This window comes from Triticum urartu, chromosome 7A (genome assembly GCF_056163025.1).
Source record: "Triticum urartu cultivar PI428250 chromosome 7A, HENAU_Tu73, whole genome shotgun sequence".
In the NCBI taxonomy this organism is placed as follows: Eukaryota; Viridiplantae; Streptophyta; class Magnoliopsida; order Poales; family Poaceae; genus Triticum; species Triticum urartu.
In genome coordinates, this window is record NC_141879.1 from 747,186,784 (window position 1) to 747,212,029 (window position 25,246).

At 44.5% G+C, this 25,246-nt stretch overlaps 2 protein-coding genes and 1 pseudogene across 3 annotated transcripts; 1 reads left to right on the forward strand and 2 right to left on the reverse strand.

Moving 5' to 3' along the window:
- Positions 1-5,035: 5,035 nt before the first annotated feature.
- LOC125522380 (putative disease resistance protein At1g50180) lies at positions 5,036-7,523 on the reverse strand (annotated as a pseudogene). Its single transcript, XR_015611552.1, has 3 exons — positions 6,564-7,523; positions 5,683-6,135; positions 5,036-5,591 (listed from the first exon to the last, which is right to left on the reverse strand). The product of XR_015611552.1 is annotated as a putative disease resistance protein At1g50180 (transcript).
- Positions 7,524-17,995: 10,472 nt separating this feature from the next.
- LOC147962728 (uncharacterized) lies at positions 17,996-18,922 on the forward strand. Its single transcript, XM_087534289.1, has 2 exons — positions 17,996-18,162; positions 18,661-18,922. Exons 1-2 carry the CDS (start codon positions 17,996-17,998, stop codon positions 18,920-18,922), a joined length of 429 nt encoding a protein of 142 aa, XP_087390415.1.
- Positions 18,923-19,724: 802 nt separating this feature from the next.
- LOC125522377 (putative disease resistance protein At1g50180) lies at positions 19,725-23,872 on the reverse strand. The gene is made up of 3 exons (XM_048687437.2): positions 22,202-23,872; positions 21,054-22,084; positions 19,725-20,807 (listed from the first exon to the last, which is right to left on the reverse strand). The coding sequence occupies exons 1-3, from the start codon at positions 23,772-23,774 to the stop codon at positions 20,793-20,795; spliced, it is 2,619 nt and encodes an 872-aa protein (XP_048543394.1). The 5' UTR covers positions 23,775-23,872; the 3' UTR covers positions 19,725-20,792.
- Between the last annotated feature and the right edge of the window lie 1,374 nt (positions 23,873-25,246).

Sequence of the window (25,246 nt, forward strand, 5' to 3'; positions counted from 1 at the left end):
TTGGTTTCCGTACGATATTCTCCCCATAGCGGACAACTAAAGCGTGCAGATATCAAGAGAGGTCGGGGTATACCGAATTTGAGATGGGAGAAATCCGTAAAGAGAGATCTGAAGAATTGAAGTATCACTAAAGAACTAGCCGTGGACAGGGGTGCGTGGAAGCTTGCTATCCACGTGCCAGAACCATGAGTTCGTCGCGAGATCTTTTGGGTTCACCTCTAGCCTACCCCAACTTGTTTGGGGACGAAAGACTTTGTTGTTGTTGTAAACAGAGACATTATTGAAGTTGTAAAAATTTATTGAAAACACAAACATTTTTTGAAAATCCTGAACACATTTTGACTGCGCAAACATTTTTTTGCATAAATTGCAAAGAATTCAGCTTCTATTCAGAAAGGTTCAACATAAAAAAAATTACAACAAGTATTCAAAAGGTATTTAGTGTATATTAAAAAAATCATCGTGTATTCAATATATGTTCAATGGATATTTCAAAACTTTGTGTTTTATAAATAAATAATAAAATAAATAGTATAACTAATTACTAGAAGAGAACACCACTTACCAAACCAAAGAGAACAAGGAAAACACATAAAATACAACTAAAAATATAATAAATAAATAACATATAAAATCAGAAAACAAATAAAATAGAGAAAATAAATTGAAAGGAAAAACTACTGAAAGCTGGACAAAACATAAAAAAAGGAAACAAGTCGGAAAAACACTAGAAGAAACAATTCTTTAAGAAACAATTCTTTAAGAAAACAAGGCCATATTGGGCCAGCCCATACCAGGGTAGCTGTAGCCATTTCGGTTTCACTCTAACCGGTGTGAAATAGCGCACATGATATTTCTTGCACGTAGCTAAATGTAAGTACTTCTCGCCTCTGATGCGGTACTACTACAGGGCCACAACAGTATAGCATCTAGAGCACGATTTTCTTCTCCTGTGTTTTTAATAGGGTTTTCACTGTTTTGCATCTTTTTTTTTCTTTTTTCCTTTGGTTTTCATTGTTTCTTTCTTACGTTTTGACTTGTTCTTTTGATTTTTATTTTCTATTTTCGAACACAGGTCTACATTTTTTATATTCATTGTGCATTTTTCGTATATATTAGGAACATTCTTCTATGTAATTTAATAATTTTCAAATACATCAATAACAATTTATCAAATATATGTCTTTATAACTACCTTTTTCAAATATATGTTATGATGTATAAATTATCTCAAACACATTGTTCATTTTTCATATACATATAAATATTATTTATAGATGTTTAAAATTTTTCAGATACATGATTTGCATTTTTTTCTAATACATGTCTTTGACCTTTCATTAAAATACATGTTGAAATTTGTTTAAATACATGTTGAAACATTCTTTAGAATGATAGAAGGAAAATATTTAAACTATGCGGCATTTTTGTACATTGTATAAATTTTTTGAAAAAATGTGAGAACATATTTTTAAATTCATTTTTTAATAGTGCCAAAAAATTCTGGGAATTATGTGAAAATTATTTTACATTGCATAATTTTTTAAGAAATTATGGTACATTTTTCATAAATGCATGACATTTTTTCTAAAAAGTAATATACATTGAATGGTACGAAGCATTTTTTAATTACACAAAAAATCGTAAAAATAATTGAAAAATCATCTCGTACATTTTATATTGAAATACCAGAGGTTAAGGGCAGCACTAGGGGAATATATAGTTACCTCGCATCCTTTCAGCTGCAGCTCCTTTAACATGCAGTCATCTCCAACAGAAAGGGAGATTGAGGGATGTAAGATGCAGTAACTCCTCGGGGGGTTAATATATATGCAAATTTCTCGATTAATGACGGTCTCCTGAAGACTGTGTGCTGTGTCTCCTGTTTATTGCTATTACAACATACTGAACTCACCCGACTCAGCCAGGAAAATAATATACGCCTTTATGAAATGATATTGAACATGTCCACATGTAATGCTCAAGTTGATTGAAATCCATGCGTCAATCTTCATATATATGTTCCACAGAAAAAAAAAGTATTTCATATATTTGGAAAAATCGTCCACCTGCAAAATACAAAAGTAAGAAAAGAAAATCAACACCGAGCTATAGAGGAGGACTGAAACAACGCGCTAGGAAGGGGCATATAGTTACACAACCTTGCACGCATCCTCTTTGCTTGCTCTGATATATATGAAATAACAAAACAGGGAGTAAAAGGAAAAAAAACCGATAAACATATGAGAAGAACAGAGCCGATGCTGTTCCCATTATATGTTTAACGGATGTACGGTGTACTTCAAGGAATTGAAAAGGCAGAGAAGTATTTCAAGAAAAAAAAAACTAGAGCAGTGATATTTTGGTGGGACGAGGTATCTCAATTTTGCTCCTGGTAGTTTGGTTTCCTGTTCCCAAGATCAAGAATCACCTCTATGTAATGTACGCGTCACCTCACTCAGCACTTTAATCGATAAAAGGGTTTCCCCCACTTTACATTATAAAGCAAACATCACCAATCATAGAACATCTGCTGGGGCGAACAACACATCAAGCCCCAAAAAAAAGAGAAAGAAAGAAAGAAAAACTAATGCCAACAATAGCAGCTCCACCACCCTCCTATACTTCGGAGCTCCGCATACCAAGCAGCACCTCCAAAAAGAAATGTGACGATGACGACACTGTTGCCCGGACATGTCCTAGGGTTTCCCCCGGCTTGCGGAGAGGATTGGGGAATGGGTACGTCCGACGCCCTTCAGGACGGAATGGTGGCACCCGCAAGGCGTCACCGCGTCGGCGCCGGATGAGCCGACAGGGATTTCTCCCAAACCCAAAACACCACTACCCGGCCGACCCGAAGCCTTCCAACCAGCTAGCCACCCACCAGCGTGCGCCACCACGGACTTGACACCACCCACATTGTCTCACTATGATCACCATCGCGAGGCCAAAGAGGACGGGATGAAGGAGCGCAGGGAAGCGGGAGCGCCAGCACCGAAGCTCCGCGGGAGGGAACTACCTCCACCGCCGTTGTGCGGGAGGCCATAGCCTCCAGCACCGTCACGGTAGCAGACCGGACGCGGCAGCAGGAGCACACCATGCCACCCGTGGTAGGCTAGGACCAGACCAGGCCAGCAAAGCTGCTGCCGCCATGCTCCAGCAAGCCGTCGATGGCACCACCACCACCAAGTATCCCGACGCAACCTCGTCGCCTCGAGGGAGCAACTTCGCCAACAGAAGAGCCGCCCGCCCGGCCAGGCTCAGATGGGGCCCGAAGGGGCCAGATCTGGGCCGAGCTGGCGCAGCCAGCCCACGCCGCCGAGCACCCCGCCGCCAACAACGCCAGCGGCAAGGTGTCCTGCCGCCGCGCCGGACCACCGCCGCCTCGGAGCATCCCTCAGAGCCACGCCGCCCGGGCCTAGCCTGGGGACGGCAGAGGGAAAATGGGTGGGTGGAGGACTCGAGGAGAAGGGCTGGAGGCGCGGCTGGTCACCCGCGGGGGTGACGCGGTCATGAGAGAGAGAGGTCGAGGAAAGGTCCTCACTCAACACTTTACAATCGATACTCTGTAGAAAATTCCTAAGATTTTAGTTTTCTTATCTACCATGTGTGCCGTTACTGGTCACGCCTTTCTTCTTAGACTCTGAACATGTTGCACATATTAGCTGAAGCCTCTACACAGATGTGAATCGAGTCTGCCTCCAGGAAGTTCTCGATCAAATCTCTATACAGTAAATTAACATAGGGGAATGCGTTGGATATAGCTAGGGGGCTATGGAAGGCCGGGCTTCTGCTCAAGATAAAAAATTTCTTGTGGCAAATGTTTAGAAACCGCCTACCCACGTCCGACAACGTGGCTAAGCGAAATGGACCGACAGATGGGTCCTCTGCAGTTTGTGGCCTACGGGGGGACGCAAACCATGTTTTCTTCCGTTGTCACCTAGCTAGGTTTGCGTGGAGCGCCGTTTGGAAAGCGTTTCAGCAGAATTTAAACCCCTCCTTGGGTGTGGATTTGCTCACCTTGATTAAAGCCCAGAAGGGGCCCAATGCTAGGATAGCATGGCGTTGCGTAGGGGCGCTGTTATGGTCTATCTGGACGATCCGTAACAAGATTGTGATTGAGAAGAAATTCCCTAATCATCCTGCTGATATTATTTTCAAATGCCAACTTTTTCTCCAGACGTGGACACCGTTGGGGAAGGAGCCGATGTTGAGTGCATGCTGGATGTCTTGGAGCGGATGAGATATATCTAGGTGTTGGCTCGGCAAGACTCAACGCATGACTGAGCGTATTTTGGAGACTCTTCTCGATACAGGAGGATGTTTGGGACATTTTAGCTTGTATTATGTCTAAGCCTGCGTGCTCGTGGACCTATGCTTCTGTGATGTATCTTTTGGTATGTTCGTGGTTATGTTATTTTTGAACCTTGTTGAATACTGCCTAGTGGCTTTATTAATTTAAAGCCGGACGCTTCTAGCGTCTTTGTTCAAAAAAAAAAAACCGAGTCTGCTTGTTTACTTATCATGAAAAAGACAAACATAAGTACACCACAAATCAGGTTAGCATCGTCCCAATGGCGAATCAATTTTTTTTTCGGCGGGGGCCGGTGAGCACTACAAGTAGAACAGACATATCTGGCATATGCTTCGCCGCACCGGGCACACCGTTATACTCCCTCCGTTCCCAAAGGTAAGTCTTTTTTAGAAATTTCAAGAAGAGACTACATACGAAGCAAAATGAGTGAATCTATACTGTAAAATATGTGTATATACATCCGTATGTTGTAGTCCATTTGAAATCTCTAAAAAGACTTATATTTAGGAACAGAGGAAGTATAAAGCACCGATATATCAATGTAAAGTTTTGGAAACAAATTCCTCGATTCAAAAAGAGGAGAATAAGGTTAAGTAGCCAAGCATGACAATTTTGGCCGAACGGCCACACACACACACACGGACCATCGTAACCAATTCATGCATCAACAACCACACTACTCCACAATCTTTCAGGAATAAACGTCATGAATCAGCCCAATAAGTATTCATCGATGCATATGGATTTGTTATGAGCAAGTAAGACATGGATGGCTCTGTACAAGGAACAAGATCGAGTTTCTGTACTGTATGTACATTTTGAACTGAAAATGAACTGACACTTTTGTACATGAAAGAAAAATAAATGCATCAGACTTCTTGGGAGGACTAGCACCATGCATCTCTGCCACCAGTGGCAGAGCCGCCGTTGCCCACCCTCCCGTGCGGAGCTAGGCTTGGAGTTTGGGGGAGGTGCAGGCGGCCTGTGGTGGAGAGGAGCGACCTTGGCACCGGGGATGAAGGTCCGCGATGGGCAGCGGCCTCTCCTAGACCACCTCAGCTCCATCTTGTACACGGCCGACGGCATCGGACGGAGAAGCAGGAGGAGCGAGGGGCCACTTGAGAAGAGAGGCTGTCGAGTCGATCGCCCATGGCGTCCTTCAAGGGAGCGAGGAGGAGGGATATCAGGATTGGGTTCGAGAATGAATCGGGAGAGCGCCAGATTTTAGACGAGAATGAAAACGAATTCCTCGTGCCCGTAGTTGCCAACGTTCCACCTGCGCAAAAAACAAAGCACTCATAAGACATCACTGAAAATGAAAGGTGTGGCAAATTAACTTTGCTTAAGCTGCGTATAAGTATGTATACCTCGCATCCTTTCCGCCGCAGCTCATTTAGTGTGTTGTCATCTTCAGAAATATGGGGCATAAAGCTCAGCTGCAGGTGACCAAGGGACGGAAGGTGCAGCAACCCCACGGGGAGCTTGCTCATCTTCTCCCACTGCCAAAGTGTCAGGTGGAAGAGCTTTGGCATTGCCCCTTCCTCCATCCTCCACTCCTCGGTGGAAAAACTCTGAAGTGCTAACTCTTGCAGACGAGGAAACCCTTGGGCAGAGCTGCACATGGTTTGGCCTTCGTACCCACTCAACTCCAACACCACCAGACAGGGAAGCTTCTCCAGGATTGGCATCGGGTCTTGTTTTATGACATCAGCATGTAGAACAAGACGTCGTACGCTTTGTGGGAACTCAGCAGGCAGCTTGTCGAGCACATCAAATTGGCTGAGACTAATATCAACCAGGTCAGGCATGTTTGCAAATATGTTGATCACCTCCGCTGGTATATCGGGGTGCATCGACAAGAACAAGGTTGTTAGTTGATTCAGCTGGCCCAAGAAAATCATCATGTCATGACAGCGGAGATCAGTGCCAACAGGATCAAGATACAACACAAAGCTTTGTAGCTCTTTCGGCTGCAGTCGCACACTCCTTGCAGGTGGCGGTGGAGAAAACCCAATATTGTGAAGGTAAACATGCCTTAGAGTAGGGATATCCCAAAGAGAGTTTGGTACTACTGACATCAAATATATGCGTTTGAGATCTATAGTCTGCAAGCAAATGAGTTTGCCAATTGAAGAAGGGAGGGTCACACTTCCACAATCTATCAACCTAAGTAATCTCAGGTGAATGCACCCACCAATTACGCTGGAGAAACATACTCATTCATTTTGTCAACTGACTCATCTCTAATGTCCATCATTTGTTTCATGATATCCTTCAGTAAATCAACGCCCTTGTACTTTTGAGATACAGTCACCCAAGCAACTTGCCCAAAGTGTTGTTTGACTCTAGATGAGGTGTAGACTTTTCTAGCAAGTGTTGTTTTCCCAGCCCCACCCATGGCAACTATGGAGACAACACTAAGACCAAGATGGTCTTGAGTGTCAACTAACTTCCTCACTATTTCTTTGTATTCCTCCTCGAAACCAACAAGGTCAATATCTTCAAAGCTTTGGTACATAGGACCATAGTCTTGTTGGAACTCATCATTAACATGAGCATTTTCCACTGAACCATTCCCCAAATCAACTATTTTCAAACGGTTTGCACTCTCAAATATCTCAGTTATCTTCCTTCTTACACGTTTGGTCTCAACACCAACTTTGTGAAGGGTACTCAAATCACTTGGTAGACGAGCATACCTTGCAATGGCGCCCATGAATCCCTTCTTCAATCTGTTCCTCTTGTGCATGTGGTCTGCAGCTTCGATGACATTCTCAGCCTCATACGCCGCGTCTCTGATCTGGCTCACCAAGATAGCAACACCCGAATCTCCCATCCTTCGTTTGCTGTCGGCGTCCCTAAGGAAGCCTTGCAGCCGCTTGAGCTCATCTTTCAGAAGTCTACTTCAGTGCTGACGCCACACAGCAGCGTGGTCTCCTGAAGCGCAAGGGTACTCACGTTGCCGACCACGGCGCTGACGGCCGACTCGGCCATTACAGGCTCTCGCTCCTCTCACAGATGGATGAGCTAGGGGTGATGGAGTGGATGGAAGAACATATGCATCCGTGGCTGATCAGGAACGATATGGTGTTTGGGTTTGCATTTTTTTTGTGCTTCGGCTTGCAGATGGACGAGAGCAATGCTTGTGTGTATGTAAGGGAAAAGAAACAGAGGACACGGCAGGAATGTGCTATGCTTCCGAGGAGGGCTAGCTATGGCCTTCTGAGGAGTGGATGGAATATTGCAGCTAGCCTTTGCTTTTGCTGTGTGGCTGGCATCGATCCATGCATGCCGCTTGGGTTTTGTTTTGTGACACATCGAGCGGAGCAAAGTATATGCTTTGCTCTGATCTGTCCATGTCAAGCATGTTTTCATCTTTTTGCAAAGTTATCACGCATATATGCTTTGCTTTGATCTTTTTTTTCTTCCATTTCTGAGGAATTATCACGTTTATATGTTCTGCTCTGCTTGGTCCATATACTCCCTCCGTATACTAATATAAGAACGTTTAGATCACTATTTTAATAATTTAAACGCTCTTACGTTAGTTTATAGAAGAAGTACAAGTCATTTTCAAGCATAATTTGAGTTGAAGAGGAGAAGAGACCGCACTCGTGCATGATTCCCTGCGTTGAAATTACTTTGCAAGATCAATTGATCGGTCGACAAGAGAGGATGATGATTTTTTTTTAAAAACAGGTTGTACCTCAGCCTCTGCATCAACTGATGCACATAGCTAGACAAGAGACGAGAATAAGACGATCAATCTGGTCGATCGATTTGAACCATCAAGATCAAGCTAGCCCTTGACGGAGATGGAGAAAAACAATGATGATATGGCGCTGTGATGCCGGAGGCACAGTGGAGGACTACCAACTAATGCTGCTGGAGTGCTATCCTTAATTTGAACCACCGGTTCCACGAGCCGGAGACTAGGCATTGTATACTGCGGCAAACTGAACCGGTACTGTAAAGAATCAAATTGCAGCAAAACGGCACTGTAGCAAACATTTTCGAATAATTCTTTTGAAAAGTGTTAGCGATTTTGCTTTTGCAATTTTGAACAATTTTTTACATTCCAACTGTTTAAGAATACATGAATGTTTTTTGATTTTTCTTTAATAATTTTTCAAAAACACCAACATTATGTGATTTTTTAAAACGATTTTTCTAAATGTGAACAATGTTTTTGATATTTTTAAATTTTTATCTAAAACGCACACATTTTTTCAATATTTCTGAACTTTTTTCGAACCAGTAAAGGAAACAACAGGAAAAAAACGGATGATGCTTGTGCTGCTACCAAAATTGGCCGGCCAAACTAACCAACCTCCGGTTTTGGGAAGGTCCTAGGAAATTCAAGCATTTTTCAAATTGGGTTTGAAAATGTTCTATATTAAAAAAAATCATCAAATACAAATTAGTTCTTTGAATTAAAAAATAGTCATCATTTTTCCGAAAGTTTCGTGATTTTTCAAAAAAAAATATAAGAAGTACAAAAATGTTCTCCAATTTAAAATTTGTTCATTGAATTCAAAATAAGTTTATAATTTTTCAATCATTTCATGACTTATGAAAAAATGTTCATTGAATGCAAAAAATGTTTCCGAATACAAATTTTTAATCAAAGTCAAAAGGTGACTATCCTTTAAGAAAAAGTACATCGAATTAAAAAAACAATTATTGAATTCAATTTTTTCATCAGAATAAAAAAGTGTTGATGAATCTGTCAGTAAATTTCGTCAAATTCAAATTTATTCATCCTGTTCAAAAAATGTTCATTAATTATTTTTCATGAAATACTAAAAATGTTTATCTAAACGCTAGAAATGTTCCATTTTTCTTTTCATCAAAAATCGAAAATCTTCATCAAAACTCAAAAGATGTTCATCAAAATAAAAAAGTTCATGTTTTCGAATTTGCAAACATTATTTTGTATTAGTGAATATTTTTTGAAACTCTAAACTTTTTTGGCATCTCGAACTTTTGAAAGAAGTAAAAATAGAAAATAGAAAAGAAAACAAGAAACAAAAAATAAGAAAAACACAAGGCGGCGCAAGTTCGAGGATGGGGGAGCTAGGGGTGCATGCAGCACCTTTTCCTGGCGCGTAGCGCGCGGGATATGATCTCCCATGTTGGAGATGCCCTAAACATTCGCTTCAGACGGTTTCATTTCATACACATCGCCCGAGCGTCTCTATTGATAGTCCATGGCCTTCTTACGGTGGGCCTCATGGCTACTTAGGGTGTGTTCTGAACCTCTCCAACTTCAAACCCTAGCAACTCCCCGGAAGAATTTGACCAAAATGAATGGAGCTAGCCTGAGCGCAGCCCAAAAATGTGGAGCCTAGTCGGGCCAGCTCCACTGAAACGTGAAGGTGGAGTTCGCTCAAGTTACAGCGAACTTTCACCGCCAAAGATCACGCTTCGTCGCCCCCGCTTGAAAAGAAAAGAAAGCGCTCGAACCGTTGCACTTCTCCTTGATGGAATCGATAACGCCTTCGACTTGGACTACATCCAGCCTGCACAACGTACACCTAACATGCCACTGCCCTCCAGCTGGGCTGCAGCCCCAACTAGACACAAATATGATGTGACTAGGAGATCAAGAACAGCTTGGTTCTCCCATTTTAAAGAGGAACTGAGACGCGGATGGGTGACTATAGAGGCGATCCCGAGGGTGACCCCGGCGGTGACCCGGCAGAGACCTGGCGGCACCCGATCCCCAGCGGACCAAACGCTTCAGGGCCATGACCAGCTCGGACTCTGCCGAGTCAGACGATGAGGCTGGCTGGGTTCCTCTCCGATCCGCGACGGAGGTGCCGTCGCCGACGCCCTCGGATCTGATCTGCGAGTCTCTATAGTGTGACTACTCGGAGGAAGAGACGGCGAAGAACATCGATGTCATCGTGCCGGCGGATGATCGGGCATGGGAAGGGCTGACTCACGACGACAAGGTAGGGGTACTCCGGCAGGTCGTTCACCGGCGGACGATTCCGGCGGCGGTTCTACCTTTGGAAAGGTCCCCTGCCGAAGGTATGTCTCCCATCCTTGACACTAGGCAATTTCATTTTTCCTTGGACCGTAGTGCAACAACGTCTAAAGAAGTCTCGGTAGGTGGCGGCGCCGCAGCTGTCGCCGGCGGCTATTCCGGCTGAACCGATCCAGGCGGCAAGGAGGGCTCGTCCCAGTCGCTCGCCAGTTTCAGTGGGCCGTCGCGACCCGATCTAAGTGATCCAATCCCGGCCGTGACGTGCGAGAAGGATCGAAATCACTAATTGGGGAGTACTCGTTGCAAAGATCACTCAAATTCCCCTGGTTGCAACAAGTGGCGCACATGCATCGCGCCACTTGTCGCAACCTGTGAGTTTTCCTTTTTTTTTTCGTAGATCCGTTTATTCAAAACATTTTATCTCTCAAACCGTGCGTCCAAATCTCGAACCGCTTTCACCGTTGGATTCCTCGCGTCGAGATCTTCAAAACTAGATCACATGTTGATAGGTTTTGATGAACTTTTTTTTTACGAAAAAATGGGACGAAAAAAACGGGATGAAAAAACCGAACCGAGAGCACGGGTTTTTTCCCTTTTCGAAAAAGGCACGCCCGTGCCTCTCACAAAATCACAACTGTGCCTCTCGTGAAAGCAAACCGTGCCTCGCACGAAAGCAAAACTGTTACTCTCGCGAAAGGAAAAGATAAAAGAAAACGCGCTTTTTCGGGCAATTTTTTTTCAATTTTTTTGTTTGCAAAACTAAGGAAGACCGGTGGAAAACCAAAACGTCGAAACCCCCCAAAAAAAACCGTTTAAAATGTCGAAAACGCGTGCGGAAAAATAATAAAAAGAAAATCCAGAGGGAGCGCCTAGAGCGCGACACGTGGTGAATGGCTGAGAGCGCGCCAAGTGACGCTGATCGTTGTGAGGCTCCCGAAGGAGCGCTCATTAACTAGTTGCTCTCGAGAAGGATCCTTCGATCAAGTTTGTCGGGGACGTCCTATACGCCGCTCTCTGCGGCAAAGTGGCTTCGTTTCGCATAGGCGGTCTCCGGCTGGGCCGGGCCATGACTACCAGCGAACTTGTACTGTAGTGCAAAGAAAATCTACCTAGCTGGGAATCAAACTTGTACCTCATGCTGCAGACCAAGCGTTGCTACCAACTGACCTAGTTAGCAGCGTCTGTTTTTAAGATCCAACACCTCAGGACAGATCCGAATTATTTTCAGCATTTTGAACGTTTTTATTTAAAAAACTTAGTATTTTTTGAAAGCAAACACTTTTCAAATTGGCAAATTGCTTTAAAAAACTTTTTTTAGAAAAGCAGGAAATTAAACTTGCGACCAATTTTGACAAAACACGATGAAATTTTGAAATATTCTGAATATATTTTAATTTTCAACAAAATATGTCACATGTGCACAAAAAATTTAAATACTGAACATTTTTCTAATTCAGGGAACAAAGTTTTTAAATCGTGAACAAAGTTTGAAAAACCAACATTTTTTAATTTTGAGAACAAAATTTGAACAAGGAACAAAAAATATTTGAAATCCCGAACATTTTTTTTGAAACTTTGAACATTTTCTAATTTACAGAAAAAATCAAAATGAAATCAAATAGAAAATTGAATATCCCGAACATATTTTGAATTTACAGAAAAAAACAAATCAAGAACGATTTGAAAATCGTAACAAAATTTGAAAATAGGAACGGTTTTTTAGTACATAAAAATTGAAAATATGAAATCATTTTTGAAAATTTAAATATTCTAAACATTTTCGAGTTTTAGAACATTTTTGAAAAATGAAGTAAACAATCTTTGAACTTCTGAACATTTATTTAAATTTGTGAACAAAATTTTGTAAAAACATTATTCTCATTTTTATTTAATAGTCTCTTATTGTTTTATTATTTAATATTAAATAAAGGATAGAGCTATTCTTTTTTCTAGAGATTCTAGAGAAAGCGAGACAAAATATTTTTTTGTACTTCTAAAGATTTGCTGAAAAATAAAAATAAAAAGGAAAAAGAAACAAAAAAATAAAAAACGGAAAAAGGAATGAAAAATGAAAACACTATAGAGAGAAACGGGAAAATAAAGAAAAAGAAACAGAAACGGACATAAAAAGGAAACTTCCCTTACCTTCTAGAAGGTCCCTAAAACGAGAAAAATCGACTGGAACTTCATAGAACCTTCCCAAAACCGCCCGGCACTGTAGCACGTACTTTGTGTCGACTCATGTCGATCACTGGTCGCTCCCTCTGTGCGAAGTGACGACAATGTGCCGCAGAATGCAGACGGTACGACGTCCCTGGATCACACCTAGGGTTCGGCCGAAGACGTCTATTCCAGGCTTTCCATCGAGCTTCTCTCGTAGAGCGAGGATCATCCCACCCCTCTAGCTCTGTCCCTTCCACGACTGGCCGGGGCAGTGGCGGGCGCACCACGTACAACTGGCCGCCGTCCCCCAAGACGCGACCCGCACGCGTGCCTCCACCTCGGGCAGCCCCCCCACCGCCTCGGGCAGACTTCTTTAGCGTACGGGCAATGTAGGGTAAGGTGCGCGACAGATTCAAGCACCTAGTCACAATTGCAGCAGAGGTCGTGGTGCTCCCAATTCCTTTGCTGCAATCTATCAGCAGTCCACAATCTGTTTTGCAGGAGACTCCAAATAAAGAATTTTACTTTAGCCTCCGCTTTAATCTTCCAAACATTTGCTAGCCTTGGGATTGGTGTATTCTCGTTCTGACGCGGGACAACGAGATGGCAGAGAACATAGCCGCCAGTGCAGCCCATATCGCATGGGAGGATTCAAGCGAGGCAACTTGGACAAGAACTTCTTTGGACAGGTTGCGGAGGAGATAAGCGACGATTTGTTGATCTTGGATCAGCCAGGGGGCATAGGCAGGGTTTGGAATCACCTGGTCCTTGCCATCTTGAACATTTGCTAGTCTTGGGATTGGTGTATTCTCGTTCTGAACTGCAAGTCATAGGCAGCCTCTGACAATCCATGAAAAATACCGTGGCCATGATCAAGTCTACACCGCCGCAAATGGTGCAGGTATGGAGATAAGTCATATTGGTCACTCATTTATCAAAACCCCACACAAAAATCTTGAGCTCAATGAAATATTGCATGTTCCCAATGCTTCCAAAACCTTGTTATCTGTTCATCGTATTGCTCTTGACAACAATGTGTTTCTAGAATTTCACCCATTCTTTTTTTAATCAAGGATCAGGTCACAAAGAAAGTACTTCATAGAGCTGTCTGTGTGCAAGGCCTCTACTCTTTGCTTCCGCAGTATTGCCGATACAATAAACAAGCCTATGGTGCCATCAAGCTTTCTGCTGAACGGTTGCACAATCGCTTAGGACATCCTTCGTTTGCTGCTGTTCATCGTATTCTTAGTAATAATAATCTCCCAGTTGGTGGTGAGAGAAACTCAGAAACAATTTGTGATTCCTGTCAGCGTGCTAAAAGTCATCAATTACCATATCATGTGTCTATTAGTGTCTCCACAAAATCTTTGCAACTTATCTTTTCTGATGTATGGGGTCCAACACCCACCTCTGTTGGTAGACACCAATACTATGTAAGCTTTATCGATGACTTTAGCAAATATACGTGGATTTATCTTCTTAAGAAATGTTCTGACATGTTTCAAGTGTTCCACAACTTTCAAGCTCTTGTAGAGCGAAAATTCGATAGTAAAATCATTGCTGTACAGTCCGACTGGGGTGGTGAGTATGAGAAACTCAAATCTTTTTTTCAAAAGATAGGTATCTCTCACCATGTTTCATGCCCACATGCGCATCAGCAGAATGGCTCTGCTGAACGAAAGCATCAACATATTGTCGAAGTAGGCTTGGCCTTATTAGCTTCTGCCTCCATGCCTCTCAAATTTTGGGATGAGGCTTTTCTTACCGCTGTTCATCTTATTAAAATGTGGCCCAGTCACACTATTTCTCATGAAACCCCCACTGAACGTCTTCTTCATATCACACCAGATTACACTGCCCTTCGTGTTTTTGGTTGCGCATGTTGGCCAAATCTTCGTCCATACAATACTCGAAAACTCATGTATCGTTTCAAACAGTGTGTTTTTCTTGGCTATAGTGCGCAACACAAAGGTGTCAAGTGCCTTGATGTTTCTATAGGCCGTGTGTATATCTCACGTGACATCGTTTTTGAGGAGACTCAGTTTCCCTTTGCAAGTCTACACCACAATGCCGGCGCCCTCCTTAGGAAAGAAATCCTTCTTCTCCCATCTCATCTTTCCGGTGTTTCGTGTGTGGGTGATGATAGTTGTGCTGACCAAAATATGACTAATATATCTCCTGTTATCCCTGAGTTTACTGTTTCATGAAGAATCAGCGAAGAAAATGACGTAGAAAATGGTGCATCAGGGAGCTCCAGCGTGCATGCAGGCGATCCGGTGCAATCAGCCTCGGGATCGATCCGGCTGGGCGCGTCCGATCCGACCGCATCCCCCTCGGGATTGCTATCGAGTCAGGCGGCCCGTGGCCCTCCACCATGTCCCGCCCCGCGCCTCTCCTCAGGAGACGCGTGTTGCCCTGCCTCCGCGCTGGGCTCCGCGGGCGCCGCGCTTCAATTAGCAACGGGGAGCCAGCCGACCGCGCGGTACGCGCCGGTCCCACAGACGTACTCCCGGTGCCTCCCGTGGGCCACCTTGTCCTCTGCGCCAGGCGCGCCAGACGGGCCCGCTGCTGGATCCGATGATGATCCAGTCCCTCCACCCGGATCTTCGGCGGCCTCGCCCGTCTCTCCATCGGCTCGTTCTGCCACAGCAGATCCGGCGGGGTCTGGTGCTGCTGATGCTGCTGGATCTTCTGCGGAAACGTCTTCTGCGGCTACACCACCACTCGTCGCCACGCCTCCTCGTACACGTCTTCGTGACGGCACAATACAATAGGTCAACTACAAAACTAAGTATGGCCTAGTTTCTTTTGTTCCCACAGGCGAACCTCGCACCGTTAATGAGGCTTTGGCTGATCCTAAGTGGCGGATGGCAATGGAAGAGGAGTTGCATGCCCTCCAGAAAAATCATACATGGCACCTTGTTCCTCCCCGTCCAGGTCGTAATATCATTGATTGCAAATGGGTGTACAGAACCAAACGCAGGTCTAATGGTACAATTGATCGGTATAAAGCCAGACTCATTGCCAAGGGGTTCAAGCAGAGGTATGGACTAGACTACGAGGACAGTTTTAGTCATGTTGTTAAAGCTGCCACCATCCGCCTTGTTTTGTCTATTGTTGTGCCAGAGGATAGAGCCTTCGCCAGCTAGATGTGCAGAACGCATTCTTTCATGGTGTTCTGGAAGAGGAAGTGTATATGAAGCAACCTCCTGGGTTTGAGGACAAACATAAACCATCTCACATTTGCAGACTTGACAAATCTCTTTATGGACTCAAGCAAGCTCCTCGTGCCTGGTATTCTCGGTTGAGTTCTAAGTTACACAACCTTGGCTTTACTCCCTCTAAGTTTGATACATCCCTGTTTATTTAAAATAAGTCACAGATAGCTATCTTTGTACTCATTTATGTGGATGATATCATTGTCACTAGTTCGTCCAATGAGGCAATCATAGCTCTTTTGAAGGATTTGAACTCAGAGTTTGCTCTTAAGGATCTTGGAGATCTTCATTATTTCCTTGGTATTGAGGTAAAAAGGAATGTAGAAGGTGGTCTTCATCTCTCTCAGGAAAAATATGCATTTGATCTTTTGAACAAGGCTGGGTTGTAGGGCTGCAAACCATCTCCAACACCACTCTCCGGTTCAGAAAAACTGCCTCTTGCCGAAGGGGTTCCTTTGAGTCCAGAGGATGGCACCAAATACAGGAGTTTGGTAGGTGCACTCCAGTACTTGACACTCACCAGGCCTGATATTTCTTTTGCAGTCAATAAAGTGTGTCAGTTTCTTCTTGCACCTACTTCAGCCCATTGGACTGCCGCCAAACGCATCTTGAGATATGTAAAGCACACCTTGGGTGTTGGCCTCACTTTCAGCAAGTCACCCTCAACACTTGTTAGTGCATTTTCTGATTCTGACTGGGCAGGATGTCTGGATGACAGAAGGTCCACAGGTGGGTTTGCAGTTTTCTTTGGACCTAATCTCATCTCATGGTGTGCCAAGAAACAGGCAACTGTCTCTAGGTCAAGTACTGAGGCAGAATATAAGGCGTTGGCCAATGCAACAACCGAAATTATATGGGTCAGATCTATGCTTAAGGAGCTTGGAATATATCATATACAAACTCCATGTCTTTGGTGTGACAATCTTGGTGCCACATATCTTTCAGCTAATCCGGTCTTCCATGCAAGAACCAAGCATATTGAGATTGATTATCACTTTGTTCGCGAAAGGGTTGCAAGCAAGGAGTTGGAGATCCGGTTTGTTCCTTCAAAAGATCAAGTTGCAGATGGCTTCACAAAGGCCTTGGCTACAAGACCGTTTGAAGAGTTCAAGCGTAATCTAAAATTGAGAAGCTTAGATTAAGAGAGGGTGTTAAACATGAGATATTGTAGGGATATAGATGGCAGCAAGGACTTGTCTTGCGCCATAGATAGAGTCCTTTTTCCGTTTAACCTTCTATCCCTTTTTTTCGATAAAAGACTTTTCATTGAATAGATATATCGAGGTGATACAATCGCATCGAAAGAAAGCCCGGCCTCTGCATAGCTAGATGCACACAGCCAAAAAGTCAAGAGTGCCCTAAGAATAAAAAAAATAATTCGGTACAAAGCGTAGCAAATAAATCATGTCGAGGCTAAGGTGCGGTAGATCCTATCCGTAGATCACACCGCCATCCATGGGGGTAGAAAACCTCCCTGGCCGAACGCTCCAGCCGTGTAGACGCCATCATAAAAAGGTCCCTATCCTCCGGCCTCTGCAGGATAGACCAAGTACGGAGCCATCGTGTACAAATATGAATAACCTGCATAGGAGATGAGACACATTTGTTATTGAAGATCACATCATTCCTGGTAAGCCACAGTGCCCAGCATAAGGCTGCCGCTCCCACGAGAATATGTGCAGAAAATTGTTTATCAATACCCCGCAACCAGTTGCCGAACATATTCCGTGCACTACGTGGTGGGTATAAATTAGAAGCTACCTGAACTATGGCCCAAACTGCCCGAGAGAATTTGCACTCGAATAATAAGTGTCTAATAGTCTCGTCATGTTGGCAAAAGACACATGTCTTAGAACCATGCCCGTTTCGTCGTGCCAGATTATCTCTAGTTAGAATGACTCCTCTATGTAAAAACCAGAGGAAAATCTTCACTCTTAGAGGAATTTTGAGCTTCCACAATTTCCTGTTATCAACTGGAACATCACAATGAACCATTGCATCATACATGGATTTGACAGAAAATTTGCCATTCTGATGCAAGTTCCATCGAAAGACGTCCGGCTCACCTGACAGTTGAATGTCCTCCAGACGAGTGAGTAATTCGTTCCATGTTGCCAGGCGAGGGCCAACCTTCTATCCCTATCTCTCTCTCTGTAATATCTCTGGTTGGTTGAATCCCAACCGAATCCCTTTGTACCCCTCGCAAGACACCCCTCGCTCGATCAATATAATCTGCGGGCTCTCCCTGTTAGAGAGTTGAGACGCTTCCATATCTTCCCACAAGCTCTAGGTTTCTCAGCTGCTATCATGAAGAAACACAGTGTGGCAACGAAAGGAGCTGCACCAAATACAAGGTCTGACGTCGTAGTTGTGGAGTCCCAGAAAGATATCAGACCAGCAGCTACCGAGGCGGTTCTTCTATCTGCATTGGAAAAGTTTTTTGATCGTGTTCTGAACTATCCGGCCGTAAATAGGTATGCAGCTCATCTACATATATGCAGGAGTCAATTTTCATTTTCAGCTATGTGAACATATATCCGAATTCTCTATGCCTTTTCGATGGATCTGTTTTTAGATGCAAGGCATGGCATCTGACTCACAGTAGAATTCATTGTTTGTTTGATGATTTCGTCAGTATTCCTGTCACTAACAATTATATCTTGCCAAATGCTGTAGAGTACGAATAGTGTACTGAGCTTTGATAATGTAACTGAGCTTTGATGACAAAATAACGATTACAGAAATAGTGTATGAATGCTGTAGAATCTGTTGCAAACACAGTAAACCATACTGGTGGTTGCGCTGGTACTGCTGTCCGCTATCATCCATCATAACATGACATTTGATCACAAATAAATAAGAAACACACTATTATAGAAATAGTGCAACTATATCATAGATCATGTGCTAAATTCAGTAGTAGATGACTACATGGTTAAGTTAATCAACATTTCATATATATTTGCTTGCAGGAGGTTGTCTGGTGTTATGGAGCTTCTGTCCTCGAACCAACCAAACTGCCCTCAGCTGTACATATACAGCTCCGCCGATCGTGTTATCCCAGCAAAGTCAGTGGAATCATTTGTGGAGAGGCAACGAAAAGAAGGGTGTGAGGTGAGGTCGTGCGACTTTGTGTCGTCCCCTCACGTCGACCATTACCGCAGCAATCCGGGGCTGTACACCTCTCAGCTGACCAACTTCTTGGAGGACTGTGTGCTACCCCGCCCGTCATGATCTGTCGTCGTCGTCACCATCACCGTCTGCATAGGGTGGTTCTGCAGGAATACCAACATATTTTTTCCTGGTTATCCATTGAAATGTACCAGGATTACACATCAGCTAATGATACGTCTGACCCAGTTTACTCGTTCCTTGTCGTTGGTTCGCTTGTGGGTTTGCTTTAGGAGGCACAACTGTAAAAAACGCGAGGGAGAAAAGCAAAACAAAATTGTGGTTACCGACTGTTATTGACTTGCTGTTGGTACCAGTGCACCAACCATTGATTTGTGTGGATGGGAGATGTGTTGGTTTATTTCTTTGTGCATGCTCTTATGACTGGTTACCGTCTCTCTGTGTGTGGTTTTGGCTGTGATCATGCAAAGTTCTTGTGCCTATTGAAAAGAGCTTCTATTTTTCCTTTTTCATTGAGTTATATGTTCGCAGTACATAGAGTTGCTTCTTGTGTTCTCAATATTATGATTTTTTTACAGGAAATATTCAGAATTTTTCCCAGTGAAAGGAAATTGTATCACAAAGCATCTTTCATTTTTCAAGTGTTTTTCTTTTACAATCATTTTTCAAGTGTTAATTGAAGATGCTAGTTGGAAGGATCTTTTTCCACAGGCTGTTGTACCTGAGTGAAGGTTTTGAAATGGCTGGATTCATGTCCTGATTCAAGCAAGCAGAAAATCCAAAACCTGCGGCACTTGATGCACATATTAACAGAAGGATCTATACAGATATGAATCAAGTCAGGTGATTACTTGTTCATCGATCATGAAACGAGAAACATAAGTACATGACAGATCTGCACAGTACCATGAATCCACTGGCCAAGCCACGGTACAAAAAACACAAAAAAAGGAAAACGTACATTATGTATGGTACATGCCGAAAAAGCGTTCCCCGCTTTGTATTACAAAGCAACCAACCGATACAACTAGCGATAGGTGCTGCAGCATAGTCACGTCCAAAAGAAACAGAAGAGAAAATACAAAAGAAAAGAATGACAACAGAGTCGGATCAATGGAAAAACGACGATGCTCTGCAACCGCTGCGCCCTCCGAAGATATCCACCACACTCCTAGCGCTTCGGACCCACGCATACCAAGCAACACCTTCAAGAAGGAACACGACGATGACGACGTTGCTGCCCGGACAGGTCGTAGGGTTTCCCCCGATACGCGAGGGGGAGTGGGTGAGGGGGGTACCCGACGCCCTTCAGGAAGGAATGACGGCGCACACGGGCGCCGCCGCGTCGGTGCCGACCAAGCCAACAGGGATTTCTCCCGTCCACCACACACCCACCACCCCGACCGATCCGTCACGCTCCACCAAACTCACCGCCCATCCAACACACGCCACCGCGGTCTTGGAGCCACCACCGCTGTCTCTCCACGGGGATCGAAGCGGGACCGGCGGGACGAGAGGAAGAAGTCGGGAACAAGGAGCGGCAGAGTCCACCGCCAGGGAAAGAGGCTTGGAGTTTGGGCGAGGTCCAAGGGGCCGGTGGTGGAGTGACCTCGGCACCAGGGATGAAGGTCCGTGATGGGCAACGGCCTCTCCTAGACCACCTCAGCTCCATCTTGTACACGGCGGACGACATCGGAGGACGAGGAAGCGGCGACATTGGCATCAGGAGGGCGGATGTAGATTCTAGACGGAGAAGTAGGAGGAGCGAGGGGGCACTGGAGGAGAGAGGCTGTCGTGTCGTTCGCCCATGGCGTCCTTCAAGGGAGGGAGGAGAAGGAAATTGGGGTATCATGAGGACTGGAAGGACAGGGTTTAGGGTTTAGGCAATGAGGGCGGGGTGTGGGGAGCAAGGAGGGCGCCAAATTTTAGACGAGAATTCCTCGCGTCCGTCCCACAAATCTGCAATCACCGCCTAGATAGTTTCCACCTGCGCAAAAAACAAAGCACTCATAAGACAAGCACAAGTATAGATAGCAATGAAAATGGAAGGTGTTGCAAATTAACTATGCTTAAGTTGCGTATAAGTTAGTGATCAACCGCCTTAATATTTGAAACTAATTAACGTGTGGACAAACAGACATGCATAGATATAGATAACAAAGAAAATGGAAGGGGAACAAGATCGACCGAGGGGCAACTTAATTAAGCTTAAGCTGCGTATGTATGTACGTACCTCGCATCCTTTCCGCCGCAGCTCCTTTAGTGTGCTGTCATCTTCAGAAATCTGGTCCATAAAGCCCAGTTTCAGGTAACTGAGGGACGGAAGGTGCAGCAACCCATCAGGGAGCTTGCTCATCTTTATGCACCACATAAGTGCCAGGTGGGAGAGCTTTGGCATTGTCCCTTCCTCCATCCTCCACACCTTGGTGGAAAAACAATCAAGTTCTAACTCTTGCAGCCGAGGGAACCCTTGGGAAGAGCAGCACATGGTTTGGCCTCTGTACCCATTCAAATGCAACACCACAAGACAGGGGAGTTTCTCCAGGATCGGCATCGGGTCTTGTTTTATGACATCAGCATCTAGAACAAGACGACGTACGCTTTGTGGGAACTCAGCAGGCATCTTGTCGAGCACATCAAATTGGTTGAGACTAATATCAACCAGGTGAGGCATGTTCGCAAATATGTTGAGCACCTCCGCTGGCATATAGGGCAACATCGATAAGGAGAAGGTTTTTAGTTGATTCAGCTGGCCCAAGAAAATCATCATGTCATGACAGCGGAAATCAGTGCCAACAGGATGAAGATGCAACACAAAGCTCTGTAGCTCTTTCGGCTGCAGTCGCACACTCCTTGCAGGTGGCGGTGGAGAAAACCCATTGCGAAGGTAAACATGCCTTAGAGTAGGGATGTCGCAGAGAGAGTTTGGTACTTGTGGGTGCAATGGCCTGTTCCATAGTTCCATAGTCTGCAAGTAAAGGAGTTTTCCAATTGAAGAAGGGAGCGCCACCCCTTCACAATATCTCAACCTAAGCAATCTTAGGTGAATGCACCCACCAATTACACTGGAGAAATCTTTTAGTGTTGAATTTTCAATGCAAAGAACTCTCAGGAATCTCAGCTTAGGAAGGGACACTGATTCAAGCTCAAAGCCAAGCAGACTTCGGACATTAGGCGCCACAGGTAAAAGCTGATCACTCAAAGTTTGAAAACTAAAACGATAAGATATCAAGTTATCAGATGATGATGATGCACCAGCTTGGCCTGCAATTTTTTTAGAGTGCACCATATGTCAGAAAGAATCTAGCCACATATAAGTACATATAGCAAAATAGAAAATGGAATCAATTAATAGGAAGAGATCAGGAGACAAAGCCTGACCTGCAGTTTTGTCGATGGCATTAAGAAAACCATCTTGTCTTGCTTCTTCCGTGCACCAGTCATGTAGAATGTCATGAATTCTTATTCTCTCTACCCATCCATGTGCCTTACTTCTGTCAAGGACCTGCACCAAGCTTCTCTGAGCCAATTCGGTTACATAATTCCGTGCTGTTTCTTCTAGTATATGCTTTGGTGTATGTGGAACCAAGCTTTCTGCTATCCATAATTCAATGAGACACGACACATATATTATGTAGTCCTCGGGAAAAGCAGCGAGATAGAGAAAACAAGCTCTTAAATAACAATTTGGCAGGTCCTTGTAACTGCGAGCCAGTATGAATCGCATCATCTGTCCATTCTTGGTTGATGGCCAATCAGAGAGTATATCAGACCATATTTGTGCATTTAGATTTTTTGAGAGATGACCCCCCAAAATTGCAAGTGCAAGTGGCAATCCATCACATTTCTTTGCAAGCTTTCTCCCAAGTTTTTCAAACTCATCCACATCACGTATGACAGACCTTTTGTATGATGGTAAAGCTTTGCAACTAAATAGTTCCCAACTTTTCTCTTCATCTAACTTCTTCAAATGATGAACATAGGTTGGCATTTGGACATGATTTGCAACATCTTCCTTCCGAGTGGTTAATAGTACTCTACTACCATTAGTTGCATCTGGAAAAGCTTTAACCCTTTTATTTATCTGGTCCCATGTGTCGGTTTCCCACACATCATCAAGAACTACCAAGTATCTTTTTTGCAATAGAAAATCATGGATCTCCTTTCCCACCTCATACTCATTCATCTGAGCAATTGACTCATCTCTGGCCCCCATAATTTGTTTCATAATATCCTTTAGTAAATCAATGCCCTTGAATTTTTGAGATACAGTGACCCAAGAAGCTGCCTCAAAGTGTTGTTTGACACAAGATGAAGTGTAAACTTTTCTAGCGAGTGTTGTTTTCCCCGCCCCACCCATGGCAACTATGGAGACAACACTAAGAGTTATGTTCTCTTTTTTGTCAACTAACTTGCCAACTATTTCTTTGTACTCATCCCCAAAACCAACAAGGTCAATATCTTCGAAGTTTTGGTGCATAGTCCCATAATCTTGTGGATACTCATCCTCAATATGAACCTTTTCTACATCACTAGTATCCAAATTGATTTTCAAACGGTTTGCACTATCAAATATCTCACTGATCTTCCTTTTTACTCGCTGTATTTCAGCACCAATTGTGTGAAGGGCAATCAGGTCACTTGGCAAGCGAGCATACCTCAAGATGGCACCCATGAAGTCCTTCTTGAGCCTGTTTCTCTTCTCCATGTAGTCGGCCGCTTCAATGGCATTCTCGGCCTCGTATGCCGCATCCCTGATCTGGCTGACCCAGGTAGCCACAAGCTCATCTCCTGATCTCCTTTTGGCGTCGGCGGATTTAAGGTAGCTCTTTAGCCGCCTCAGCTCATCCTTCAAGAATCCCACTTCAAGGTTGACGCCGCATAGGAATGTGGTCTCCTGGACCGCAAGGGTGCTCACGTTGCCAAGCACGGAGCCAATGGCCGACTCGGCCATTAGTTTCTCCGGGCTCTCTGCCCTCAGAGATGGAATGCTTGACGTGGGATGAATGGGTGGAAGAAATTATGTAGGTGTGGCTGACTAGGAACAATTTGATGGCGTCTGGTTTTGTATTTCTTGTTGCTTTGGGCTTGGTTGTATATATAGCAGAGCAGATTCAGCTCAGCTCAGCTCATGTATAGGTGATGATGGAAATGAAGGAAGGAATATGGTGTGCTTCCGGGGAGGGCTAGAGCTTGGTTGACATGAAGGCAAGGTATAAAGCAAAGAAGCTCCCCACACCTTTGCTTGAGCTGCAGTTTTAGCATCATTCGATCCCATCTGCATGCAGCAGCCTTTCCCAGGAGACACAGAGTCATTTGTTGGGGGCCATGGCCTTCTCGTGGCGGGACTCATGGTCTCGTGAGAGCGACGCAGATTGGGCCTCGAGTACACAGCAAAGCCCACAAATAATAGGCGCATCCCTTTCTTCTCCCCTTTTTTCTCATGGAGCCGCCGCCCGCCTCCCGCCGCAGTCCGCAGAGAGCCCTCAACTAATTTCTCTCCCTGCGTTTGCTTTCGCCTTCCTTGATTCCTGACGCGAGGGTAGATGGTGTGTAGGATGGCACCACGCCGATGCGTTCGATCTGCGCACGCTGTGAGCTCTCGCTACCACCTCAACTACTCCCTGCCTCGGATGCCACATCCCTGATCTGGCTGACCAAGACAACAACACTAGCATCTCGCAGCTTCAACTTGTTGTCGGCATCTCTGAGGAAGCCTTGCAGTCGCTTGAGTTCATGTTTCAGGAAATCAACTTCACTGCTAACGCCACAGAGCAGTGTGGTCTCCTGGAGCGCAAGGGTGCTGACGTTGCCAAGCACGGAGCTAACGGCCGACTGAGCCATTGCTCTTCCTTGACTACAGCTCTCTGCTTGATGTAGCAGATGAATTGCTAGGTGTGGCTTAGGAAGGCATGATGTTTGTTGTCGGCAATGTTTTTGGCTTTGTATTGGTGCTTCTTTCCTGCTTAGTCACAGAGCAGAGGGAGAAGGGGGCACGGCAAGAATGTCTTGTGTGCCTGAAGAGGGTTAGTTGGAGTTGGAGCTTTCCGTTATACAACCAACTGATAGATATTTTTCGTAGAAGATTCGCACTTTACTCTAATATATCACAGTAAGAACTAATTAAGGTGCTAATTAGAGCAATGAAGCTCCCGCCTCTATGCAAAGTTAATTAATTATTACGTTGCTTGAGACGGCGTGCTTTAGCATAACGTACTGATTAATCATGAATTTTTTCTTTCAACACTGAGATGGAGTGTTTGATTAAAGACGAGTGGATGGAAGAATGCTGGTTACTGTCCAAGTCCGTGGCACAACGGTACAACGCGGCAAATTTGAATCATTCCCGACATCGACCGGTACCTGCAGCAAGCAAGTTGCTGAAGCTGAAAGAACGTGGAGGGCCCTCAACTAGTCTACTATTAC

What these genes read in the sequence shown, in the direction of transcription:
- LOC147962728 (XM_087534289.1), top strand. Translation starts at nt 17,996, where the DNA reads ATGAAGAAACACAGTGTGGCAACGAAAGGAGCTGCACCAAATACAAGG. An exon ending in AACTATCCGGCCGTAAATAG is followed by an intron (nt 18,163 to 18,660) that starts GTATGCAGCTCA and finishes ATTTGCTTGCAG; the next exon opens with GAGGTTGTCTGGTGTTATGG.
- LOC125522377 (XM_048687437.2), bottom strand. Translation starts at nt 23,774, where the DNA reads ATGGCCGAGTCGGCCATTGGCTCCGTGCTTGGCAACGTGAGCACCCTT. An exon ending in TGCCATCGACAAAACTGCAG is followed by an intron (nt 22,085 to 22,201) that starts GTCAGGCTTTGT and finishes AAAAAATTGCAG; the next exon opens with GCCAAGCTGGTGCATCATCA.